This window comes from Pocillopora damicornis, chromosome 4 (assembly GCF_964200805.1).
Source record: "Pocillopora damicornis chromosome 4, jaPocDami1.2, whole genome shotgun sequence".
Lineage (NCBI taxonomy): Eukaryota > Metazoa > Cnidaria > Anthozoa > Scleractinia > Pocilloporidae > Pocillopora > Pocillopora damicornis.
This window is the reverse complement of record NC_142673.1, coordinates 18,972,745-18,996,241: the sequence shown is the minus strand read 5'-3', so window position 1 is coordinate 18,996,241 and position 23,497 is coordinate 18,972,745. Positions and strand designations below refer to the sequence as shown.

The window sequence follows — 23,497 nt, the reverse complement described above, 5'->3', positions numbered from 1 at the left end:
AATTTTAAAATCTTTCCGATTTAAACAGAATTAATTAATTTTTCCACTCGAACGGTGGAATCGCAAATGTAAATCAAACAAAATCAGAAAATTTGATAGTTCACTAAATCAGAAAAGTTATCATGTTTTTTTTATTTTCTTGTTTAATTCTTTTACGTATTTTGCTTACGAGTTTCATGAACAATTACAAACATATTTGAAATCTGTACAAGAAAGCGCAGTGGGCAAGATGCTGACGTCACAATCCAATCAAAGGGAATTCTAATGGTGCTCCAGATACTAACGTCACAATCCAAGGAAAGAAAATTCTAAAAGCACAGTATAATAACTAATGCAACAAATCAATCAAAGAGAATTCTAAAAGTGACCTAGTTGCTGATGTAACAATCCAGTCAAAAAGAATTCTAAAAGTGCACTAGATACTAATGTAACAATCTAATCAAAGAGAATTCTAAAAGTGGACGAGATACTAACGCAACCATCCAATCAAAGAGAATTCTAAAAGAGCGCGAGATCCTAACGTAACAATCCAATCAAAGAGAATTCTAAAAGTGCGCGAGATAGTAACGTAACAATCCCATCAAAGAGAATTCTAAAAGTGCGCGAGATAGTAACGTAACAATCCCATCAAAGAGAATTCTAAAAGTGCGCGAGATACTAACGTAACAATCCAATCAAAGAAAATTATAAAAGTGAGCGAGATACTAACACGTAACAATCCAATCAAAGAGAATTCTAAAAGTGCGCGAGATACTAAAGTAACAATCCAATCAAAGAGAATTCTAGAACTGTGCCAGATACTAACGTAACAATGCAATCAAATAGAATTCTAAAAGTGGGCCAGATACTAACGTAACAAACCAACCAAAACAATTCTAAAAGTGCACAAGATACTAACCTAACAATCCAATCAAGGGGAAATCTTAAAGTGCACTAGATACAAACGTATCAATGCAATCAAAGATAATTCTAAAAGTGCATACGATACTTACGTAACAATCCATTCAAAAATAATTCTAAAAGTGCGCGAGATACTAAGGTAACAATCCAGTGGAAGAGAATTCTTTAAATGCCGGCATCATATACTAATGTAACGTTCATTAATCATATCAAAAAAACAGAAAAACTAAGTATTGATTTGAACTTATAGATGTATATTTCCCTAATAAATGTCAATTGTTAAAGGCTTTAAAAATTATTAGCCAATCGACAAAATCGAAAAAAAAAATTAACCGTCAACGGTCAAAGCTTCGTGGACCCTACCTTAAGACCCCCCTAGTCTTTGTTAAGAGAGCTCCTTTTTTATGAGTTTAGTCATGAATAATGATTGCTTTGCAAAAGTTAAGCATCCTGAATAGCACTGCAAATTTTTCTGCTCGAAGCCAAGGGCACTATTTCATCTATTTGGAGATAATAAAGGTAATAATCTTTGTGTAAAGCCAGGGTAGATTCAGACAAGAAAGAATTCAAGATCTTGGATGAGCCCCTGGGCAAACACGAAGCATACTTAAACCTTATAACTTTTCTCACAAGTATTTAAAAAGATGTCGGAAAAGTTTAATTTGATAAGCTAGTTATTGCTTTTCCTTTTAATTGTAACAATGGTCCACATTGTGGTAAAAAAAAACATCTCGGGCCGGCACAATTTCTGCTTACAAGTTTTATGTCCTTTAATGTTATTGAACATCAGGAAATTTCAATGTAAACACTCACTAGACATTAAAAAAAAGTGTAGTTATTGGGAATAGCTAAGCTAACTTTGATTGTTGGTCTTCTATCTTAGGATACATGGGCACATGGGTATTTTTAAGACATGGGTATTTGACAAACTGTTGTCATGGTAATTTTTATACTAATGTCTGCCACCAAGAGATGTAGAGCGATAGAATTGCTTCATTCCAAACTCAAATTTGTCTTTAGTTTACCAGATTTGTGGGCTTAGATGTGCTGATCCGTTGCAAATATAAAACCCCATCTAATTGGATGTTATTCTTACATAAAGAACGAATTTCTTGATTCTAAATTCCATAAAAATTCTTGCATCTAAAGTCACGTTCAAGTAGAACTGTCATGGCGGCTACCACAGACGATTTATCTTAAACTGCGCCGTGCATGTGCATTACGCTTTTCCTTGTTACATTTGACTCAGTAAACTAATTTAAGTAAGGACCACAACGATATTGCGGAAACGTTTGGGGAAAGACGAACACTGTATTTTATACAACTATATCTTTCTAGAGGTTATTTACCTGAAGAAAAATCGTGACAAAGGTATCTGAACAACTTGATCCAGCATACGAAACACTCGCCGACCGGGACAGAACAGACAATATCCAAGGTAGTATAGAAATAGCGTGTCTTTAGACTCCATAGAAGCTTAAATAGACGCTCGAATTTAGTGTAGTTCGTAAGCTCTTTCCACGTGTAAGGCTGAGCGAAAATACGAATATTAATTTTGAAAATTATTTGTAATTCAAATGAGTTTTCCAACTTTAAAGGCGGGTTCAAAATAATTGACTCCGCGTTCATCGGTTTGATCCGTTCAATTGTCAAACGAAGGAGTTCAAAAGAGAGCTGCGAATGGTGTTGTAAAGTTAGAACTATCAACTCGAACTTAATGAAATTGAACTTAAAGCTGTTCGCTTCCGTGAGAAGTTGCTGCATTGCGTTTCACTCTTTACAAACATTGACTGAAAAAAGAAGTAAATTTTGAGGAGGATTCGAAAGTTAAAGAAACAGTTTCAGGTGTAGGTCCGCTACTTGCTTTTTTCACACTTTCTGTTAAACATTTGGGGCATTCCAGTGCTTCCATGAGAAAGAGAGAAGCAAGTCATTTAATTTCCAACCTCGTTCATCCTTCACCTGCGGACAGGCTTTTTCCTTTCATGACATATAAGATTAAACGAAGCTCTTTAAGAGCGAGCCTGAGAAGAAAGGTCCTTATGTACTTGTAGAAGCATGATCATAAGTTAATGTTAATCAAAAAATCAGAGACCGAAATGTGTTTAGTGAAAAACAATTTTATCCAAAGAAAAAGTCAAGCTGCTGTAATAATTCTGCATTCCTGCGCGAATGGATTAGAAAGACGATTTTCACACTTTAGAGTAATGTATACAAGCGAAAAATTCAACAGCAGCACTAAAAACTATTACGTGACTTCAAACTCTAGAACATTCGCTGATCGCACAAAGCATCGTAGCATTTGAACGGACTTTGGCTCAAGGGAGGGGGGTTGCATTCAAAAGTTCAAATGCCGGAAGAGTTCCCCAGGGGATGGGGATGTTGAAGATTCGAATTGAATTAAGACTTTTGGCGGGAACGCGAATAACGCGTGCGCCTTTTCGCAACCCACCATCTTTTGATTTCTCTAACATGGTCGATGTTACGCCGTGAAAGTCAAAATAGTTCCCAAGAGAAGCTACATGAAGTAGCTACATGCAGCTCTCTTATCTAAGGAACACCCAATAAGAGAAAAAGTCAGCGAAATAAGCAGCGAATGAGAACTCCACGCAGATACAAGTTGGACTGTGAAAATGCCGATAACCTCATCGTTATCAATATTTCTAAAGCAGCTCATTGGTTTAGAGGGTGAAATGAATTTTCTAGACCAATATTTCTTACCACTGTTAACTCTTTGAACCCTAGGAGAGACTAGCATCTAATTTCTCCTTACAGTATCACCCCTAAATCAGACGTAAAGGTAACGAGAATAAAGGAAATGATCACCGACTAAAGAATCTCTTGACCAGCATCTTAAGAAAAGCGTAGATAACAGTATAGAGAATATACATACTGATGTTAGGGTGTAAACGGTTAAGGTGAGGTCATTATGTTCGTTGCACGTTAGAAAGAAACTCAAACCAAAGTCACAACATCTTGCTTCATTCCAGCTTTAATTGTGATACTTTTTAACACACTACTTTAACAGGTTTAACAAAATTTTGAATCATAGTTTAAAAGTCCAAATTATTTCAAAGCTTTATCTTCAACACTCTAAGTCTGTTACAGGCGACGCATTCCAATGTCGGTTAAGATGGGGTCGGCACTTTGAAGCGGGAGTCTACTTTGGCAGTGACGCGAGAAGCTCAGAAATAAACGTCTCTGGTTCTGGGATGTCGGACAGCAGTTCTGCAAGGAAATAAAGGACAGGATTGTGAATCATCAATCAAGGAACGTTAAACAAGGTCTTAGTTTTGGGATAATTTGTTAAAAATGTGACTATTCCTGACCGAGGTTGTGCAGGTAAAATACAATGTTTTACGGCATGGATACACTGGATGAGAATTACAATACATAAATGACAGAGCAAGAATTTGCCATACAGAGTGGCATTCAATTATTCTACCACATCGCGTGACGAAGAATAGCACCATTACGGTCTAAATGTCAAAACCACAGACAAACGATTTAAGTTCAATTTACCTGATAATTTGTTTTAATTAATCAAGGTTTAATTTTCGATGTAGTAAAAGAACTGAACTTCCCCAGGTAGGTATACTATATTCTCTTCTTTTCTGAAGCACTTATTTCCTTTTCCTTTTCAAGGATTGTTTACTAATTTTAATTACTTTTATACACCGCACAGTTTCAGAATCGTTGTATGTTGTCGTTCTGTAGCATAGTAATTACACCATGGTTTACATGAAGCCTTAGGCTACCGGCTGATTACACTGAACAAGCTTTCGCTGATCCATGGGATGATGCCTTAAAAGGCCTCTCTAGAAACCATTACAAGTTTTCAGAATGCTTCGTACCAGCTTTAACACAACAGCACGGCACATACCTGCCACATCAAACAACTCCATTAATGACTCTGAAGGTAAAAGATCCGTCTGGTAGAATGACAAAATCTGTAAAATAAATTACGACAAAAAAACAGTCAGCCTGCACAACAACAAAATGAAAACTATCGACATGTACTTCTCTCACCTTGTCACCGCCTTTCAACACGGCTTCATCGTTGTTTCGAATGTAGTCCAGCATTCCCTGTGGCCATCCACTATCATCCGCTGCCAAATGTTTCTAAGTGAAGAAAAAAATAATAAACAGGTGATGGACTCGTAGAAAATAAAAACACGCTCCAATAACTTGATATGTGGTTACCGTCATTGAACTACACATGAAACCACAGGGAACTAAAACTATGAGACCCGGTCCCTCATATAGAGCCTCTCACTACGGTCGTCCCTGTAAAGATTCTACTTCGGTCACTTCCGATTTCGAAATTTCCAGGAGACTTGATAGTTTGAGAATTTGCTCACGCAGGACCAAAGGAACATCCTGGCTAAATGGAAGGCAATCCTCTCTGGTTTTCTACATGTCCTTTAAACCTGTTCACTAACTACACAACTATATTAATGACAATATATTCTATCAAGGAACTTGTATTTGCATCTGTCGATTGACCATCGACTGAAATCGAGCAGCCATCGATTGATTGCATAGGCCTAGAATAGCGTATTCAGCGAACTAACCTTCAGCAGCTGATGAAGTCTATCGATTAGTACAAAGTACACGATGTAGGGTCGGTATACAGAGTACTCGGCCATGTTCACATTCGTTATCCTGTATCATAAAATGGAGATCGATAAGTTAATTCTTGAACTTAAAATCCAGGGTGCAATGTCTATCTGTTGGTTAACACTTAATCCTTAAATCCCTGTGGGTGACCACCGTATTTCTTCACCTATAAGCAGAGCGATGTTTTCAGTATTTGGCACAAAAGTTTTTTCCACGAGAAACGGGGTTCGGCTTATAGCCGAGGGTTTGGGATTCAAAAACAAGTACAAAGTTAATGTTTATGCGAAATGAACGTAAATTACGTGACTGCTGCGCTCTTTACGTGACATGTTTTAAATTTGTCATGACAACAACCTATTTTTGACCACCAATCAGATTCTCTGCTTTGTAGCATCTAATTTCTCATTTAAGAAGCACTGCTGTATCAAACATTAGTCTCATAAGGATCAAGGAAAGGATCGCAAAGTTAAAGGGCTCTTGATTTATCACCAAATTCTCCTTGCCAGTACCATAGGATATGTAGAGAAAAAAAATTGGGAGAATATACATATCGATGTCAAGGTGTAAAGGCCTTAAATTTTGACATAGAGAGTGATATAGGTGTTTCCGGACGAGTTACAGTGATGCACACTTAAGGAAAATGGAAACCAAGGTTGAATAATTATTATACAGAAAACATGAGCTTCATAGCAAAAGGCGCATAATCCAAACATTACGTTAAGGGAATTTTAAGGAAACTCAACCCATATCATTGGAGAAATGAAAGTCAAAAGCATGTCTTAAAGTCTATTTGTGCCAAAAAAACCATCACACAACGCAGTAGGCATAAACAACTAACAAAAATAGAGTCAATTGGTGGCTCGTACTTGGACGTTCCCGAGGGATTTGTATGCCGAGCGTGCGCAGTAACGAGAAGTCTTTTGAGGAAAGTGATCTTTGACTGATTCCAGTTTTCCAGCGAGTAAACAAACAGAGACAATAATGTTAGATAAAGCGGACTGTCCACCTGAAATGAGAAAAAGGAAAAAAAATCTAATCATTCACTGGCTTATCAAACTCAAATCACTTGCAAGGTGAAATAGAAAGGTCCTCATCAGTGACAGGAGTTATTCTTTATAAACTAAGAAGCTTCTCATAAGTAAGGATTAAGAGTATATGTTCTCCCAGTGCGAGTTTGGTGTTGTTTAAAAATCTGCGGAGCTTAGGAAAAAATTGAAGTATCTGGCACAGCTTGCCATTCAAAGATTCTGATGTTCTATTATGTAATTGACCTTTAAGCAGAGTATACACGGAAGAAACCCTGCTGAGAACCGGGCCGATCGGGCAACTTACCTCGAACGACGATTCAACCCATTTCTCCACGGGCATGTCCAGGAACGATTTTAGGGACTTCTCCTCTCGACTCGACTGCCTCGTTCTGAGAGAGAAAGGTGACAAGTAATTTAATGCTAGATGAACATATAACTGGCAACTCAATGGGCCGAGTTCGATGGGGTTGTAGTTAATCATGGGCTACCTAGCCCTCTCCCCCTCGTCCACCCGCAGAATTTCGTACCCATATATACCTTTGAGGGGAGAGGGGTGCGGTGAAAAGAAAGTGCAGTGTCAAGGTCAAGATCTCTCAAGCTATAGAACAGAGAGCTGATCATGAGACCACTGTATCTCAAACGCCCACCACTCTCGTGGACCACGTTTGTACAAGCTTTACAACTAAACTGACAAGTTAAGGGCTCTCACGTGTTCAGAACGTAGAGGATCATGTGCATGGCATATGGCACAAATTTGATGTTCGAATCTCGTCCTCCGCCACCAGTGTCCTCACTGAATGATTTTTCAAACGCAAACCGCTGTAGCAACAGGCGTAGATCGTGAATGGAAGCATGATATGTCGGCTCCAGATGACCTGTGCATTCTTGAATGTAACTGTTGTGTCTGGAAAAAGAAAACGACTCATTTTGTAAAACAAAGATTCCAGTCATGGACAACACTGACACAGGCATGAAATTTGACATTGGATGTATTTCTTGAGCTCTCTCCCACTTTATAAATTTTTTCGCCTGGGGATTCTTTAAAAACATCTACAAGTTCCTCTTAAACAGCTAGACAATAACAGGGGAATGAGGACCAACTTTTTGTTTATTTGTTTGTTTGTTTTTTTAAGAAATATGTGCACTTAATCACAGAGTGCAAACAACCTGGCGGAAAATACAATTGGTGACAAGCAGTTTTGTTTTCGATTGTACTTTAAGATCTGAATAATATTTCTAATGTCATGAAAATTTATCACGTCAATCTAATCAATTCTTGCGCTTGGAGAAACATTTAGATTTACAATCTAAACCTAAGCTGGAATTTGTACGAAAACGTTCACTAAGGTGATTTATTGTTTGTACCTGACGTACCTGTTCGACCATTCAGAACATGCACCGTTCTATGATCACTATAAAGCGAAAAAAAGCACACCCACCTTGCTAAGCAACTCGCAAACGCTGATTCAGAGACCTTGTAAGGAAACAAAAAAACGTTAAATTTTACTCCTCTTAATGCAGGCCTCTTGTATCAAAAGGGGCTGACGAACGACTCCGCTATATTTTCAGAACAGTATTCCGTGAGATAAGCTTCGTAAACTCAAATACGATCAACAAATTACTGCACGCTTTGAAGCGTCAACACATGTTGAGCTCCTTCGATAGTTAGAGAGTAGCATTCTGCAACTCTTAAATCATTGATCATCAGATTCTGTTGGATGAATTACCTGTGGACCCCAGATTGGTAAAAGACCATTGCACTTGGTGTTTGCATTCTGAAGGGCGGCGCTTTCCCACTCATCACGACCCCGAGCGAGTCTGTTAGCGAAAACAAACGTCAAAAATTCACTTAATCAAAAAAAATAAAACAATAAATATAACAAACAGCACAACACAACGATGGACGTAACTAGACGGCAATTTAGGTGACAAAATTGTGACAACACTTTAAAAATTTGTATGACGTCGAAACAACAATAAAACGAATGACAGAAAGAAAATGATAAAGAATGAATCACAGACAAATAAACAGTCAGACCGACAGACGAACAACAACAACAACAACAAAAGGGAATGTAAGAGAGAAAATAAAATTTTACTAATTTTAGGCAAATGAATTTAACAGTTTGCTCACCTCACTGCGGCCATGTGACAATCGTAGTGCACGATATTAAAGTGACTTACGGTTGAATACCCCTGCGAATATAACAACAACAGAAACTGAACATACCAAAGATGTACTAAGTCTGGTAAAGTAAATATCTCGCTCTTTTTAATGATACCATAAAATAGTACTCTCGTACAAACTGGGAATTCAATTGGAAAACACAGTAATTGTTGCAATTTGACGAAATTTAAACTCTTACACGAACAATAACTTGCTTACCAAATCCTCAGAGTTTTCTCACCTGTGTTTTTCGTTGTTTGTTTTCGAATTCCTCTAGTATGCATCTTTTAGTGAATGTGTAGATACCGAGAACCTGCAAAAAGACACCAAGGTTAACCAAGGACAATTATTTTACATTGTGATGTTTTACAACAGCTCAGCCGCTTAAACTTCCATGTTACAAGAACACGTTCGAAGTAAACTTTGAGTTCTTTAAGTAAGCTTCATGTCCAAGGATACAACAGACCTTTTGTGGATGATATTTGTAACCCTCGCGGCAAATACAACAAGCCAGTCCGGACTCCTCTTGTAGCTCTTCCATCTCACGAAGTAAATTTGACGGTTTGGCAATGATTTTTCCACCAGAAGTTGTCTAAAATATAATTGATACTCAAATGAAACGACAAAGTAACACTCCATGGTTTGGGGTTTGAGCTGCGCTCAATTCCAATGCATCCATGTATCCTTCACCAAAACAATAATTATATTCAAAAGAAAACGAGGAAAGCAACAGCTATCACCTCTGGAAAAGGTAAAATCCCTGATGATGAACCTCTGTACAGAACGAAAGGCTTGGTAAATCAGAAAATAAAATATTTAAAGTGGATGGAATATACCGAAGGACTACGTTCGCGGAAGCCCAAAGGGTGAACCAACAAGAGCAGTAAAATTTTGACGACAAGGGCATTGCCTTCGCAGAAACCACAAAGTCAGAAAGAGTTTTGATTTTACAAAAGCACTTGTAACTTCTTAACTCAATGTCGTAATTGAAAATCAGCGGTCTATTTGCAAATCAGTGAAGAGTATATATTGACCTGCATCCCAAGAGCTCCCAGCTGTTTTTCTCTCATGGCCATAGCGAGCTTCTTCTTTTCATTTCGAGTTGAGCGGCGAACTTCCTCTACCTGAGAAGAGTTCCACAAAGCAAGGTATATAATAGGAAATTTAAATAAAAAATCCTCCTCCATTGCGCTTGGGAACGCGCATCATACATTTTCTACAGGAGATGCTAACAACAGCGACACAAATTCAGTTTCAAGTGTGTCGAAAGTGTACATCGCTTTTAAGTTGGCCACACTCTGATGCTCAGTGATTGGTCAAGAAAAAAATCATACCACTCCCCTCTAATCCAAAGAGATACATAACTAAAACCCGTTCCGAAATAACATTTAACGAGTCAAAAGAGGAATGAAAATAACCTTCTTTTCACCATCAGGATGCTCTCTCAGCGCTTCCATTAGGTTCTCTGCCAACGAGCCAACTTTTTCTTCGGATGAGACTTGCTCAAGGCGATGTATGGCTGGCACAGCTGTCTCGCCGACTAGAACCTAAAAAAGGAAAGCACACTCTTTAGACGACGCTCATAAATGAAGCAAGATCAAACAAAACAAAAAAAACAAAAAAAAAAAGAAAGCTCTTGTCATTTCGTAATTGGACATCATATAACACTTAAATGACCAGCTGCCATATTACATCAAAACTGTTTACAATAGTCGCACAGTTAAGTCTTACGATACGAGGCTATTCTGCAAAGTTACCAATTTTAGCGTTAGGGGTTAGCCAATTCCACCATTAATCACACTGAATTGAACAATCGTAGAAAAAAAACAGGTCTTCCAGGAAAGAACTAAATGGCAGTAACGATCAACACAGTTCCTACTGGTGATTTACATGTAAAATCAGTAAATCACCTTCCAAACCGATCAGACCACTGTACCTGAGTATTGGCGTGTCCCTTACAGAGACCAGACAAAAGTCGGAGAACGTAAGGAAGAGACGGTCGCGCTAAAAACTCTTTCCAAACGTCAGCTTCAAGAAGGTTTGCTTTGCTGAAGAAAAATAACAAAAAAATCGAAAAATTGATGATCCCACCCTTTGCTCACGCATAGTCATTATGCGTGGCTAAAAGATATAAAATGTACACAGAAAATAATAACGTGGGGGGGGGGGGGGAGGGCAATAAGGGAAAAAAATAAACTAATGATGTTACCAAGTTGATTAGCTGCCCTGATTGACTACACAAAGACTATAACCCATTTACTAACAAATGCTCAACAACCTCTAGCTGTTACACCCTAACACCAGCATGCAAATTTTCCATACTGTTCACTCGATACAAATTTTGTGTAGTTATGGAGAGGAGCATTTGTTTAACAATCAAGAGCTTCTCGAGTGGGTGATCATTTCCTGTATTCTCATAACCTTAATGTTTGATTCAATAGTGATAATGTGTAGAGAAATTGGGGTTAATGAGTTCATGAACGAAGTCAGCGCAAACCATATTATTGCTCGTACCTAAAGGGCTTCTGAGGTGTTTGCTGTTCGAGGTATGTCATTGCTTTAGCAACAATTCCATTCTCAATGATCATGTCCTTTAGCTTGAAGCCATTGTGGTTGTTCTGTAAAACAAATAAAGACAGGAAGAACAAAATATTAGAAGTTTGAGAAGTTGAAGTTGAAGCGACACAAACTCGAACTGAGAGAGTATAATATTTATGGCTATACATCAGAAATTACCCTGAAATAAACACGGAGATTATGAATCGAACAAAATGCCTCTACTATCACATGAACAATATTAACAGAAATAAGGACAAAAACAACAACAGCAAAATACAACTCAATAAATTCAGGGGATCGAACCAGAATTACTCCATACAGAATCCATGGCGTTTTGCATTTGGCCACCGCATCCCAAAGAACATAGAAGGATCCCTAGCTTGCGTGCAAGTCTTACCTCAATTTTACTTGCTATACTGCAGAAACAGTCACAAAATAGAGTTTCGTCATTGGAACGCTCTCGATCAAACCTACGGAAAATAAGACAGAAATAGAAGAGCGAGTCATTTCCATTCTATATAAACATATTAGCATAATTCAATGTATTTCACAAGCCAGACAAACTACCAGTGAACTGTCTTTGTAGGGCCAAGAGTTCTTTCGGGGGTAAAGCAGTACAGGAATCTGACGGTTGGGGCTATGAAGATGATTCGGCCAGTTAAACTGAAAAAAGAATTCACAGGTCACACTTCTTTCCCACAGTTAGCCAAGAACTTACTTCTCAAAGTCGAGGTATGGTAGGAAATGGTTGATCAGGGTCCTCATGTTTCCTTCATCTCCAAATGTCAAGAAGGGAATGATTCGCATCATGGCTTGAAGCACACTGCTGTGGGTCCTCTGTAAAAAAAACAAAGGAGCATCATATGACACATGCACTCGGTTGCGTGGTAAGATTGATAAGAGTTCGATAGATTATGGAATTCACAGTCTATAATTTTGAGCGTGGTACGTCTGAGAAGTCTGGTTCCTGGATAGTGACTGGTTACTTTTGTCAATGACGGCAAACAAACTCCGGTAGCATTTGACAGTTCTGATCGTGATATGAATCTAAGGAAAAGGAGTTGATACTTCCTCCAGCGATTTGGTCTGGGAGCTGTAAAAGTGTATGTAACCTGAGCTCATAACAAATTCGAGTCCATTTAAATGTGTACCCACTTATCGTAGGTCGTTAAGTTTCCATGTATCCTTGTCAATTTTCAGATTCATTACCCATTTATCGTTAGATGTGGGACCACTGAAGAGGTCACACTACCTATACACAGTCCTTATGAGAAAGTTTTGATTACTGTCTTGTTTTGCTCCACATTCGCCCTTCAAGGGCTGGTCGCTATTGTTAATGTTTAAAAAATGGTGGCGGTCAGTGAAGGAGGGGAAAGCCAGGGAGCTCACAATGTACAAACAATACCGTACCACGTAAGGACTTGTAATCCTGTTGAGCAGCATGTCCAACTGGGAGCCATCCCCCTGTTGGATGGGGATATCAGGAGTGGGAGTGCTGGTGGCTTCCTGCAGCACAGTCTCCATGATCCCTAACACGTCCTCTGCAATGCTTGCACCACCTCCGGAATCAGCTTCCAGTCGAAGAGCCTGTGTCATAAACAGCAATTGACTAATTAATTTGATTATAATAAAATACAAGATTGCTTGTTACTCTGACTCTCTTCGGACATATGACCATCAAAAGACCAATTTTCTAGGACGGTATTCAAGCGCAAACCAACTATGGAAGGAAAGCTTTAGGGAAACACCTCTCACTGACTTATGGTCCATGGTTTTCTGATAGTTTTAATATGCTGAGCAACAATCAGGTAACGAAGGGAGATTAAAACCCATCATATCCCCCCTAACTGTTTTACAAGGAAATTCATAGCAGCTGGAATTTTAATCAGAAATTAAAGGTTAACGCAACTGTCTCTAAAGCCACGCCTGTTTCTATAAACACGGTAAGGAATCTCTCAAGATCGATACGTCTTTCTTCTTCTTTATTACTTAGTCATGCCACAATTGGGGGTTGAACATATTTGACGGCTGAACAAAGTTGGGGCTGAAAAGAAATGAAACCACACCTGGTTCAGTGTTCCAAGAAGGACGTTGAGTGTGTTCAAAGTGGGGAGACACAAGTATTGTCTGTTAACCTGCAAGGAAACAATGAATTCTGTCAGTTTACAGCACACAGCTACAAAAATTATTAACGAAGGAATCATTATGGTACAATCAGTAAGGTACCTTGAGTTTCACGCAATATCCCATGAGCTTCAGTATGACTGACACCAACTGCTTGCCACGTACAAGATCCTTAATGCCGCTTAACCTTCAAAATAACGTAGCAAGAGCTGTTACTGGCCAGTCATATCACAGCTAGCCGTATTAAGTACATCAATAGGCATATTCTTTATACTGTTTGTACATTTCCAAAGGTGCTGACGAGGAGAATTTGTTTCACAATCAAGAGCATCTTTAGTTGGTGATCATTTCCTTTAATCTCGTAGCCTTAATGTGTGATTCAGGGGTGATATTGTAAGGAGAAATTACATGCTAGCCACACGAAGGGCTCAAAGCGTTAAAAACATTTCCTGTCCAAAAATATTTTACAGATCGAAGCTCTTTTATAATTTGCACCTTCTTTACACAACCGTTTAGGTTTCCTCTCGATAGAACAGAACGTTGAACTAACTTTAGAGACAAAGCACTACTTGTACGTGTTTGGTGGGCGAAAGCATGGTACTCAACAGGAAAGCAATTTACGGGACTGTCAAACATCGCGGGAACATCGGTTAAATATAATAAGAGTGCGACGACGCGTCGCGAAGTTTTCTCGCATAAACAAGAAGGGTTACCAACGTTGACAATACCTGCTTAGCATGGCCTCGAGCCCGCCAGAAGTAGACATAATTGAGGCCATCTTATACACCTCTTCGTCATCCAGTTCCTCTTCTGTAAACAAGACGGTCAAAGTGATTAGAAAACTATTTTATCCCCGCAGCAACTTTCGATAAAGAACACAACAGTAGGCGGAAACTGGCCGAACAAAGTAAACGTTGACTTACCCTTCTGAGTATCAAGATTCTCCACAAACTCTTCCGTGGCATCTCCTAACAGACCTATGAAGGACATAACAAACACAATTTACATTTAAGATAACTAGTTTGTAGTCATATTTATTCTCGATTGCATTAACCAAGCAAACACTAATGCTAAATCTGTAGAGTAGTACTGGTAAACAGAGAAACCTTCTGAAGAATTGAGGTATAAAACAAGGTGAACACCTATAATCATTATAAGAGTTGACACCCCATCAGTACTGACTTGAAAAAAATTTTGCTATTAAAACAAATTGTCAAACGAGGAAAATTTTGCACATCGGAGCACAAAACTCTTCGAATGAATAAGTTTTGAACACACAAGTGTGAAAAGCCAGTCGGGTGAGTCTGAGCCTAGAATATCCCTTGAACGGTCAACAAAAGTTTTCATCACAATATCAATGCATTGTGTGGAAATGGTAGGTAGGTAGGCTTCCCTAGCAAACAACCTCAGCCTATGGTCAATTGAATGAACTAAGTAAGAACTGATTGCATCGAAGTTGTGTTTTATAAAGATCACTGCTAAAATCCCTTTTTTTTTTTTTTACCTCGCATTCGGTAGATGATCCGCATTGGTTCACCCTTAAAACAAGAATTCAAGAAATTAGAATTGGTGAGGTACACGACCATCATACACCACATGGTAATTAAGTATTATCAGCTGAGTTGATAACATAAACTGGCCACCGTAAAACAAGAATTCAAGAAATTAGAATTGGTGAGGTACACGACCATCATACACCACGTGGTAATTAAGTATTATCAGCTGAGTTGATAACATAAACTGGCCACCGTAAAACAAGAATTCAAGAAATTAGAATTGGTGAGGTACACGACCATCATACACCACGTGGTAATTAAGTATTATCAGCTGAGTTGATAACATAAACTGGCCACCGTAAAACAAGAATTCAAGAAATTAGAATTGGTGAGGTACACGACCATCATACACCACGTGGTAATTAAGTATTATCAGCTGAGTTGATAACATAAACTGGCCACCGTAAAACAAGAATTCAAGAAATTAGAATTGGTGAGGTACACGACCATCATACACCACGTGGTAATTAAGTATTATCAGCTGAGTTGATAACATAAACTGGCCACCGTAAAACAAGAATTCAAGAAGTTAGAATTGGTGAGGTACACGACCATCATACACCACGTGGTAATTAAGCATTATCAGCTGAGTTGATAACATAAACTGGTCACCGTAAAACAAGAATTCAAGAAGTTAGAATTGGTGAGGTACACGACCATCATACACCACGTGGTAATTTAGTATTATCAGCTGAGTTGATAACATAAACTGGCCACCGTAAAACAAGAATTCAAGAAATTAGAATTGGTGAGGTACACGACCATCATACACCACGTGGTAATTAAGTATTATCAGCTGAGTTGATAACATAAACTGGCCACCGTAAAGAGATTTCAAGCTGACATTTAGAGCGTCAGCCCTTCGCCCAAGCGATTGAAACGTCAGCTTTATTGTTGCCACTTTAAGTTATCAACTCAGTTGATAATACTGAATTACCTTATTATACTCTCCCACCAACGCAGCACCACAGTTTCTTTAGAAACTTATTCCTTTATTCGTAATACCCTACAATCCGCCAACGCTACAGTTATAACGGAAAGATTGGCAACTGAGCAAAAATATGGAACCTTGTCCCACTGATCAAATACAAGCCTGAAATTGGGACAGTGAAAAGTCAGTCGTTTATTTTCGCCAAGTTATCACAAACACAGATATTCCACATAGCTGTACACACCTCTCCTTCAGGACACCATATTTTCTTGTAAACATCTTTTACAGGTAAATCCAGACTTATGATCTTACTGTTAACGAGTAGCTGAAACAAAAGATACACATTAAAATTGCTCGTCAATCAGGTAACAAACGCTTCAATAATCGCTAGAGATTTTTCACATAACCAGGAACGTTACCTCCATTCCGCTGTCATCCTCCAGTAAAGCCACCAATTCACAATCTAAGGTAACATGAATAGAAAGTTATTCTTATTATTATTTTACTTTCAATACCTTCACTCATTTCTGCTAAAACTCAAAGAGGGCTTTAGTCTACTACAAATATAGTCTATAATAAACATAATTCCCAAGTCATTTAATTACCGGTGCATATCTTGTTCTTGACATCTCTCATAAGCGGACCCATACCAGGCTCGTTGCAGCTGTGGAGCAAGAAAATATGGGACCAAAGTGATGACATAAAATCAGGCACTCAAGAGGGCCTTTAGATTGAGTGTTGAAAAACCAAACGGCCAATCAAAACAAAGGGAAATTTGACAGGAAGCCAATAGGAATTCAGTTAAAAAAAAGTGAACCAACGAAGCGCCACGAAACGCGGGGAACCAAATAACAATGAGTTTTAGTTTAGCATCGCATTGTTCAAAAGGGTGGAGCGAGCGTTCTGGAGCAATCATAGAACAATCTTTGTTGGCGAATTCAAGACGTGATCAAAAATTGCGCCATAGCTTAAATAATATTGTTTCCCGTCACTATAACTTCTCCAAGGGATTGGGAAATTTAGTAGGCATCGAGACCAGCAACCAGGTTTAGTAATTTTGTACCTTCCAATCCAGAATAAAAGTGAAGCTTTTCGTCTGGCCTTATTGTTTTTATTTCTTTGTATTCACCCTAACGTAGCTCATATCCAACCCCTCAGATACCTGTAAGGATTTCCTTGCATGCGTCCTTGAAGGAAGTCTTCTTGTTGAGGATCTTTCTCCAGCGTAAGAAAGAACTCGCCGACATCGTTCTCTTCCTTTTGAAAGAGGAATAAAGAAATAAGATATTTGACACTGAAATACAAAATATAAGTTAAAACATTTCATTTCACAGTTGAGCACGGTCAAGTATTTCGGAAGGAGTTTCGTCAATACAGTCCAATAACACAGCAAAATGCTGCTTTTGTGAGCAGCTAAATCACAATTTTACTGGTAATTTCTATTTCTAAACTTCTCCTTGCGATTCCAATGTTACCTTACAAATTGGTAATGAGAACAGACAAGCTTATCAGCTGGAGGGTGTTATCTTAATACAACACGAAATTCTCTTGTCTAATTTACAAGGAACTGTATGGCATTCAGAAGGAAGAAATACTAATTGGATCTTACAACAGGGTTCAACGTCTAGGCTAAATGCTTCAAGATGCACAACCCGCGAAGTAACTTTTAACTCAAGAAAAGCGCTGGAATAATTCTGGCGGATGTACTGTACTTACGGGAAAGATAAGACTGCAAAGCCGCTCAAAGATGAACACTGGAGTCCTGAGGTCATCCAGACCATACCTGATAATATACATCAAATCACGTAAGAAGAGTGCATTGTTTAAACTGACTCCATAGATATGTTCTGAGAAATATGTGAAAAAGTTGCCTCTTGTTCTTGAAAGGTGGGCGGGCTGAGCTTCGTTAAATATAGAATAAAACTAACCAACATGAGTGGCACAGTGGTACAAAATAGTTTTTAAAATTCTGTAACATTTCCCCATTATGAACACTGTGAAATCAACAAACCTCTTCAGGGTTTCCACACAAATAGCCATGAAAGCCTTGGTTTCTGTCTCCGTACCTGAAAATAGAATCATTGAAAGTGTCACCTCGGTTTAATAGGATAGATAACGAAAGAACAATTGCTCATTAAACCGCACTTTCGTCACTCATATTCCCTGACCTTCAAACATTTTTTTCAACTTCTTGAAGTAACAATATAGATCTATTTTAACACAACTACGTACGGGTAATGTTCAACTTCACTCACCAGTAGTCATTTCTTCCAATAATTCCAGTAAAATCTCTTGCGTTTCATCAATCAGTTTTGTGCGCTGAACAACCAATCTGACAAGCAAACAAATGAATCTTTCAAATTTCACCTCGAGAAAGGCAGTGAAAGATCAGTAGCCACCCCGTGTCTGTAAGTTAAATAAACAAAGTTACCTTCGCAAGGACAAGTAACCATTTAGCACTGTGGCTACCAGTCGTCCTTTGAACTTTTGTTTGATCGCTTCATGTTCAAGGAAGGAAGACATCAATTCTGAGAAGAGAGAACACAAGTAAATCAGTAGTAAATAGGTAAATATTTCTGAAAGGCTACGAACACAAAGTACTTTCTTTTAGCAACACTTCTGCGCCGGCACTATTCGAGACACGCATGGCCCTGTCGCATATTAAGCACACGTACCAAGTGAAAACGACCAGAGTTTCATTGAACGCGATAATCCTTAATTGCTCTTTTTTTGTTTCTTTAGAGAGCCTTCTTAGTTTTTTTTAATTTTAATTTTTTTTCCATGAGGCCCTAAACTGATCCTCATCTTTCCTTACCAGCCAACATCTTCAAAGCATATCCCTGAGACAGATCGGAACTGAGGGTGTACTGCTCCAGGTAGGTCAAATGCTCTATTTCCTACAAACACAAATAAATTCTCTTTCATCTTAGCAACTTCAGACTAGAGAATAAAAGGAATAGAAACTAGAAACCTATTTGACTAATCGTACCTTTGTCAACAGCTGACCAATTTGCAACAGAGCTCCTTGTAGTGCTAAGTAGAATTTCCAGTAAGTAGGCTGAGTCAACCGCTGATACAACTGGAAGAACTCTGCAGCATTCTCTCCTGCAGTTCGAACTTCCTCCAAATAACTGTAAAACATGGTAATATAATAAGGATGATCACGATACATCCCGGACAAGGCCTTGGTTTCAAACAATTAATTCAGCATTAAAGTAGCTACTGCAAATCCACCATGGCGCATCCACTTGGTTAGTATTTATGAAGACTGTCCCATGGTAATCTTGGCTCTGCGTTGCGAATAATTTTTCTCATGTGTTGGAATACTCCCGACGAAGCGAGGGAAACCATTAAACCTACCGAAATCACAAGCCCTTGACACCTGAGTAAGGCAACCCTGTGATTTGCAAAGTTTACGATAAACTCAAAATTACTTACCTTGTGAGCAAGTCCAACATATGCTGCTGTCGGCTGGGTATCTAAATTTAACCAATCAATTTAAAGGATAAAATTAAGAAGTGTGCTTCCCAGATTTGAAAGATTACTGTGGGTTGTCAAGCGTGATCGTAATATACAAAAACGAACACGGGAATACCAACACGGTTTTCGAACCAGAAGTTTAGTCCTTCTCTGGTAAGAAAAAGTAGTAATACTCGCAACTAACAGCATCAAAGTCGGGTTGTCAGAAAAAAGGTGGTGGTGACTGCACCATGATCAAGTTTGATAATCAACAGGGAAGGCCTGTACGTACTCTTTCCAGTTGCGGCCGTTTCTACCTGTTCTTTCGTTCACCTTCACTAACTGAGATCATAGAAATACCTAATTGACTAAATCTACTCCTTCGACTTAGGTACATTTTCCTTAAACCATCATTTCCCCCTTTCCACATTTGAATAATGTTTTTAATGTCTTTAAATGTACCTGACACAAGGACTCTATCATAGTGCAGGCCATCTCTCGCGCTGCCCTGTTAGACGGAGTAAACAGCACTTGTCTCAGCCACTCCTCCTCGCGCAGATCCTGCTCGTCACTTGTTTCGTTCCTCTTGGTCCTTTCTCTCCACTTCCTGCCGTACTTCTCCATCAGGTGTCGTTTCCGTGCTTCACTGCGGTTTTCCCCATTTGTCACTTTAGATTTAGTGGGAGCCATGGCTTTCCAATGAGAATAAGTATGGCTGGCATCTCCATCCATCCATTGCTTGGCTTTAATGCGCACGTCACTATAACCTTGAACTGAGCCCAACGACTTGCAATCTTTGTCCTTCATGGAGGGAAAAAAGGCACAAACCACTAAATGAAAAGCTACCAAGCCTCGGCTCAAGTAACTTGCCCCATTTTTGCAGTTTATGATTTGCAATCTGTGTCAATCCTCGCCATCTTCTACTTTTTTGGTTCCCTTCTAGTTCACTCTCACATGTTTGTTGTTTGTCCACCCAAGGAAATTATATTTTTAAAGTTTAACTTCCTTTTTTATGATGCTTAATATCATTTGAGATATCGCCATCTATTCTTGCTGAAAACCAACGCATAGCCATAAGAATATTTCGAAGTAAATTAATTGCAAGAAATAATGCGAAGAAACACTAGTAACATGGACCATTTCGTTAGCGCGAAGTTTTATGATTAAGGCTTTACGCCAGTGTCTCGTACACACTAATACAACCAAAGCCAAAGTTTTCCTTTAATTGTTTTGCTGTTTTTGTTGGCTGGTTTGCTTGTTTGTTTTAGAAAGGGGCAGAATCTTCCAATAAGCCTAAAGAATAAAACATTTACATCTGCAAAAGTCTGATTGGAAATGTCTAAAATGCCAGTTGTATAAACAAAGAAACCCACCTTGTTGGTTTTACTGCTGGGTGAAGGGGGTTTCACAAGTTTAAGTAAGATCTTTAGACAGGGTACGGTGATGCTTTCCATAATAAGGGGACTCCGTACCTCCACAGACATCATGAATAGTGTCATTACTAAGAGATAAAGACAGACACCAATATGATTCACTTTTAGAAGTACAGAATGCTATACGAGCCACAAAAACACAAATACAACAAAGGACAATCTAACACTAAAATGTGCCTATTTTTATTTTCCGAGTAAACCGCTTCAACTGCAATGGATTCAACATTTAGATACTAACCGCATCTCAAACGCATCTCCCAGCATGAATCCTCCATCTCAACTGCATTACTCAAAAGTAGCATTTCCCGACTGATTCCTGAGACCTGCAACGAGGAAAGATAAATATAAACCTTTTGATTTGGTTGACTTCGTTGAAGAAGCCAAACAGAAAAAAGAACTTTGTGCCTTGAAATCATCAATCCGAGCCAGAGTTTCGGTTTGTGGAGAAGAGCTAAAAGAAAACTTACGAACAATGGCAGAGGCTTCTCTGACAACCCAAACTGCGGTTTGTTTCTCGCTTCATTAAAGAGCTGCGTTTTTCGTCGCGGAAAACAACTTTAACTTTTTCACATAGCTCATATGAAAATTTGACATACGAAGCACGAATACCTACCACAGCGGGATTAGATTTATGGCTACCGACAGCTTCACCAACTGCTCCGATTAATATTTCATTCAGTTGATTTGTGGCAACTTCGTTATCTTTGGTCAACAAACACAGCAGATGTCTCACGTCACTCCTCATCTGCGGAGTGCCTTCATGCAGGTTGAACTCGACAAGTTCTTGTATGAGGCCCTAGGGAAACAACGAGATCAGAATTCAAGTCTAAAACTCAAGAACATGAAAATGTGAAACATTTATATCTAGCGACGACTGAATTCAAATTGCAGCATCTCCCTCACCCTATCCCAACGCAAGATACTTTCGATGTTGCTTCCATAGCAATATGCAGTTTCTCCCCTCAACGACGGTTTCTTAAATATAGCCACTCGTTTCCTTGACAGTGTTTTAAACTGTACAGAGAATATCCAAAATACTTGCTTTACGTACCTCTTCCACCAGTTGCTTACGAGTCCCTGGCACCATGGCTAATGCTCTCAATAGTGTGACACAGTGCTCTATAGCAGCCGATGCACAACCATAACATTCTCCAGGCAAACCCTTAGCACCCGTCGTAAGCAACAAAGAACCGCTAGCGCCTTCTGTTGGACCTTTACACTCGCGGCAGTCATACTCGAGCAACTCCTTCCGGGAGGCTAGTACTTTCTGTTGGATAAAGAAGAGACGTGTTGGAAAAAAAACCTGTGTATCAGCGGCTTCAGAGTACCATCATCTGTCTATAGTTGTGCGTCTATCCAAAGTGCACGATTACTGAACAAAAATTACTTAATGGAATAGATAAACAACAACGTCGCTTCGACGCAGCTCTACATATCCCACAAAAAAAACTTGTTATTGATCAACAGATTAATCTAAATTTCAGGTGTTAGAAGTTTCATGCAAAAAATTCACAGTCAGGACACCAACACACTCTTGCTTTCAATGATCAGTTAGAAAATCTACATCCACTGACAAAATTATCGATCTTTGTCTGATCAGCTGTAACTAAGGGGACGAGACTCGAATTCATGTGTATTACAGGTTATCAGTTGATATCTTCGAAAAAAGATTGTTCAAACCTGAGTGATCTTGCTGAGTTCATCAAATGTGCCCTTGCACTCAACACAATAGCGATGAGCCAAAGCTTGGATGGCCTTGTTGACTCCCGTATTAGCAGAAGAACTGCTGGATGCTGAAGCTCCCGCAACTATTTGTGCTGCTGTCGGTGCGGCAGCGGGTATACTCTCCTGTCACATGAGGGATAAAGGTTACCACTTTGAAAATTGTCATGATACAGTATACAGCACGGAATAAATGACAAAATAGACAGCTTAGGTTATCAATCTTAGCCCTCTTAGTTTGGTGAACATAAAGCTTCCATGCCACTAAGAGCTTGAGAAATGACACTTTCTTGTCTTCTTTTCAATACGTAGCATCATTCGTATAGAATGTGAAATTACAGGGTAACTGAGTGATCATGGAAGGCCATCTTCCAGTATCATGGAACATGGAACAAAATAAGTCGAGAGGGTCGACTGAAACTATGCTAGAACGTGGTAATGGGTCATTCGATCTCGAGACGGTAAGTTTCTTTCTTTAGCGTCCGCCACTTGAGATTCTCACCTACCTACCCTTTAAGTACGGTTTGTATCCCGTCAAAATTGAACCATCCAAACTTGTATTACTTTTAGCTGTTCCAGTTTGTATCGTTTGAGAAATGTATACAACAAGAGCGGGATAAAGCAGGGATGCCCCTCACCAATTAATTCAAAGCAAAAATTTAAAATAATTTTCTTGGGAAACATGCTCCCGGATCTTAGTCTATCCTTCTATCTCTGACAACCTTCCCAAATAATACAACCAAAAACAGCAGCTCATGTTACTTTCTCCTTAACATCATACTTATATTTCATAGCCAGTGCACTGATCACCTGTAGTGGTTCTTGCTGTCCATGTTCGAGAAGCCTGTTTAACAGAAGGTCCAAGGGCTGTCTGTGAGACACAAGCTGGCGATAAACCCTATCTGCTCGCTCCAGCAGTGAATTGATGTTTCCGACGGCCTGTCAGCACAAACAATCCGTGAAATTGACTTCGTCATTAAGTCTGCTTTTCAAGTGCC

The 23,497-nt window shown here is 39.0% G+C and overlaps 1 protein-coding gene across 3 annotated transcripts in view; it reads right to left on the bottom strand.

Annotated features, from left to right (window-relative positions):
* Nucleotides 1-3,876: 3,876 nt before the first annotated feature.
* Nucleotides 3,877-23,497, bottom strand: part of LOC113668213 (E3 ubiquitin-protein ligase UBR4) — a 65,798-nt gene continuing 46,177 nt past the window's right edge. For all 3 annotated transcript variants that reach the window (XM_027184099.2, XM_089205390.1, XM_027184098.2), the window contains exons 68-109: nucleotides 23,310-23,438; nucleotides 22,458-22,625; nucleotides 21,829-22,044; nucleotides 21,391-21,573; nucleotides 21,016-21,100; nucleotides 20,718-20,845; nucleotides 19,807-20,145; nucleotides 19,324-19,364; nucleotides 18,875-19,016; nucleotides 18,701-18,782; nucleotides 18,317-18,413; nucleotides 18,141-18,217; nucleotides 17,897-17,951; nucleotides 17,602-17,668; nucleotides 17,048-17,142; nucleotides 16,491-16,549; nucleotides 16,305-16,348; nucleotides 16,130-16,210; nucleotides 14,903-14,936; nucleotides 14,322-14,375; nucleotides 14,127-14,208; nucleotides 13,501-13,585; nucleotides 13,341-13,409; nucleotides 12,685-12,861; nucleotides 11,993-12,111; nucleotides 11,672-11,744; nucleotides 11,230-11,333; nucleotides 10,652-10,763; nucleotides 10,134-10,262; nucleotides 9,750-9,839; nucleotides 9,182-9,307; nucleotides 8,957-9,028; nucleotides 8,683-8,744; nucleotides 8,276-8,366; nucleotides 7,988-8,022; nucleotides 7,258-7,452; nucleotides 6,853-6,937; nucleotides 6,387-6,526; nucleotides 5,475-5,565; nucleotides 4,930-5,022; nucleotides 4,784-4,850; nucleotides 3,877-4,128 (exon numbers count right to left, since the gene is read on the bottom strand). In XM_027184099.2, coding sequence (XP_027039900.2) covers nucleotides 4,061-4,128; nucleotides 4,784-4,850; nucleotides 4,930-5,022; nucleotides 5,475-5,565; nucleotides 6,387-6,526; nucleotides 6,853-6,937; nucleotides 7,258-7,452; nucleotides 7,988-8,022; nucleotides 8,276-8,366; nucleotides 8,683-8,744; nucleotides 8,957-9,028; nucleotides 9,182-9,307; nucleotides 9,750-9,839; nucleotides 10,134-10,262; nucleotides 10,652-10,763; nucleotides 11,230-11,333; nucleotides 11,672-11,744; nucleotides 11,993-12,111; nucleotides 12,685-12,861; nucleotides 13,341-13,409; nucleotides 13,501-13,585; nucleotides 14,127-14,208; nucleotides 14,322-14,375; nucleotides 14,903-14,936; nucleotides 16,130-16,210; nucleotides 16,305-16,348; nucleotides 16,491-16,549; nucleotides 17,048-17,142; nucleotides 17,602-17,668; nucleotides 17,897-17,951; nucleotides 18,141-18,217; nucleotides 18,317-18,413; nucleotides 18,701-18,782; nucleotides 18,875-19,016; nucleotides 19,324-19,364; nucleotides 19,807-20,145; nucleotides 20,718-20,845; nucleotides 21,016-21,100; nucleotides 21,391-21,573; nucleotides 21,829-22,044; nucleotides 22,458-22,625; nucleotides 23,310-23,438 — 4,341 coding nt within the window. In that variant the 3' untranslated portion in view covers nucleotides 3,877-4,060. The remainder of the gene's footprint in view (nucleotides 4,129-4,783; nucleotides 4,851-4,929; nucleotides 5,023-5,474; nucleotides 5,566-6,386; nucleotides 6,527-6,852; nucleotides 6,938-7,257; nucleotides 7,453-7,987; nucleotides 8,023-8,275; nucleotides 8,367-8,682; nucleotides 8,745-8,956; nucleotides 9,029-9,181; nucleotides 9,308-9,749; nucleotides 9,840-10,133; nucleotides 10,263-10,651; nucleotides 10,764-11,229; nucleotides 11,334-11,671; nucleotides 11,745-11,992; nucleotides 12,112-12,684; nucleotides 12,862-13,340; nucleotides 13,410-13,500; nucleotides 13,586-14,126; nucleotides 14,209-14,321; nucleotides 14,376-14,902; nucleotides 14,937-16,129; nucleotides 16,211-16,304; nucleotides 16,349-16,490; nucleotides 16,550-17,047; nucleotides 17,143-17,601; nucleotides 17,669-17,896; nucleotides 17,952-18,140; nucleotides 18,218-18,316; nucleotides 18,414-18,700; nucleotides 18,783-18,874; nucleotides 19,017-19,323; nucleotides 19,365-19,806; nucleotides 20,146-20,717; nucleotides 20,846-21,015; nucleotides 21,101-21,390; nucleotides 21,574-21,828; nucleotides 22,045-22,457; nucleotides 22,626-23,309; nucleotides 23,439-23,497) is intronic.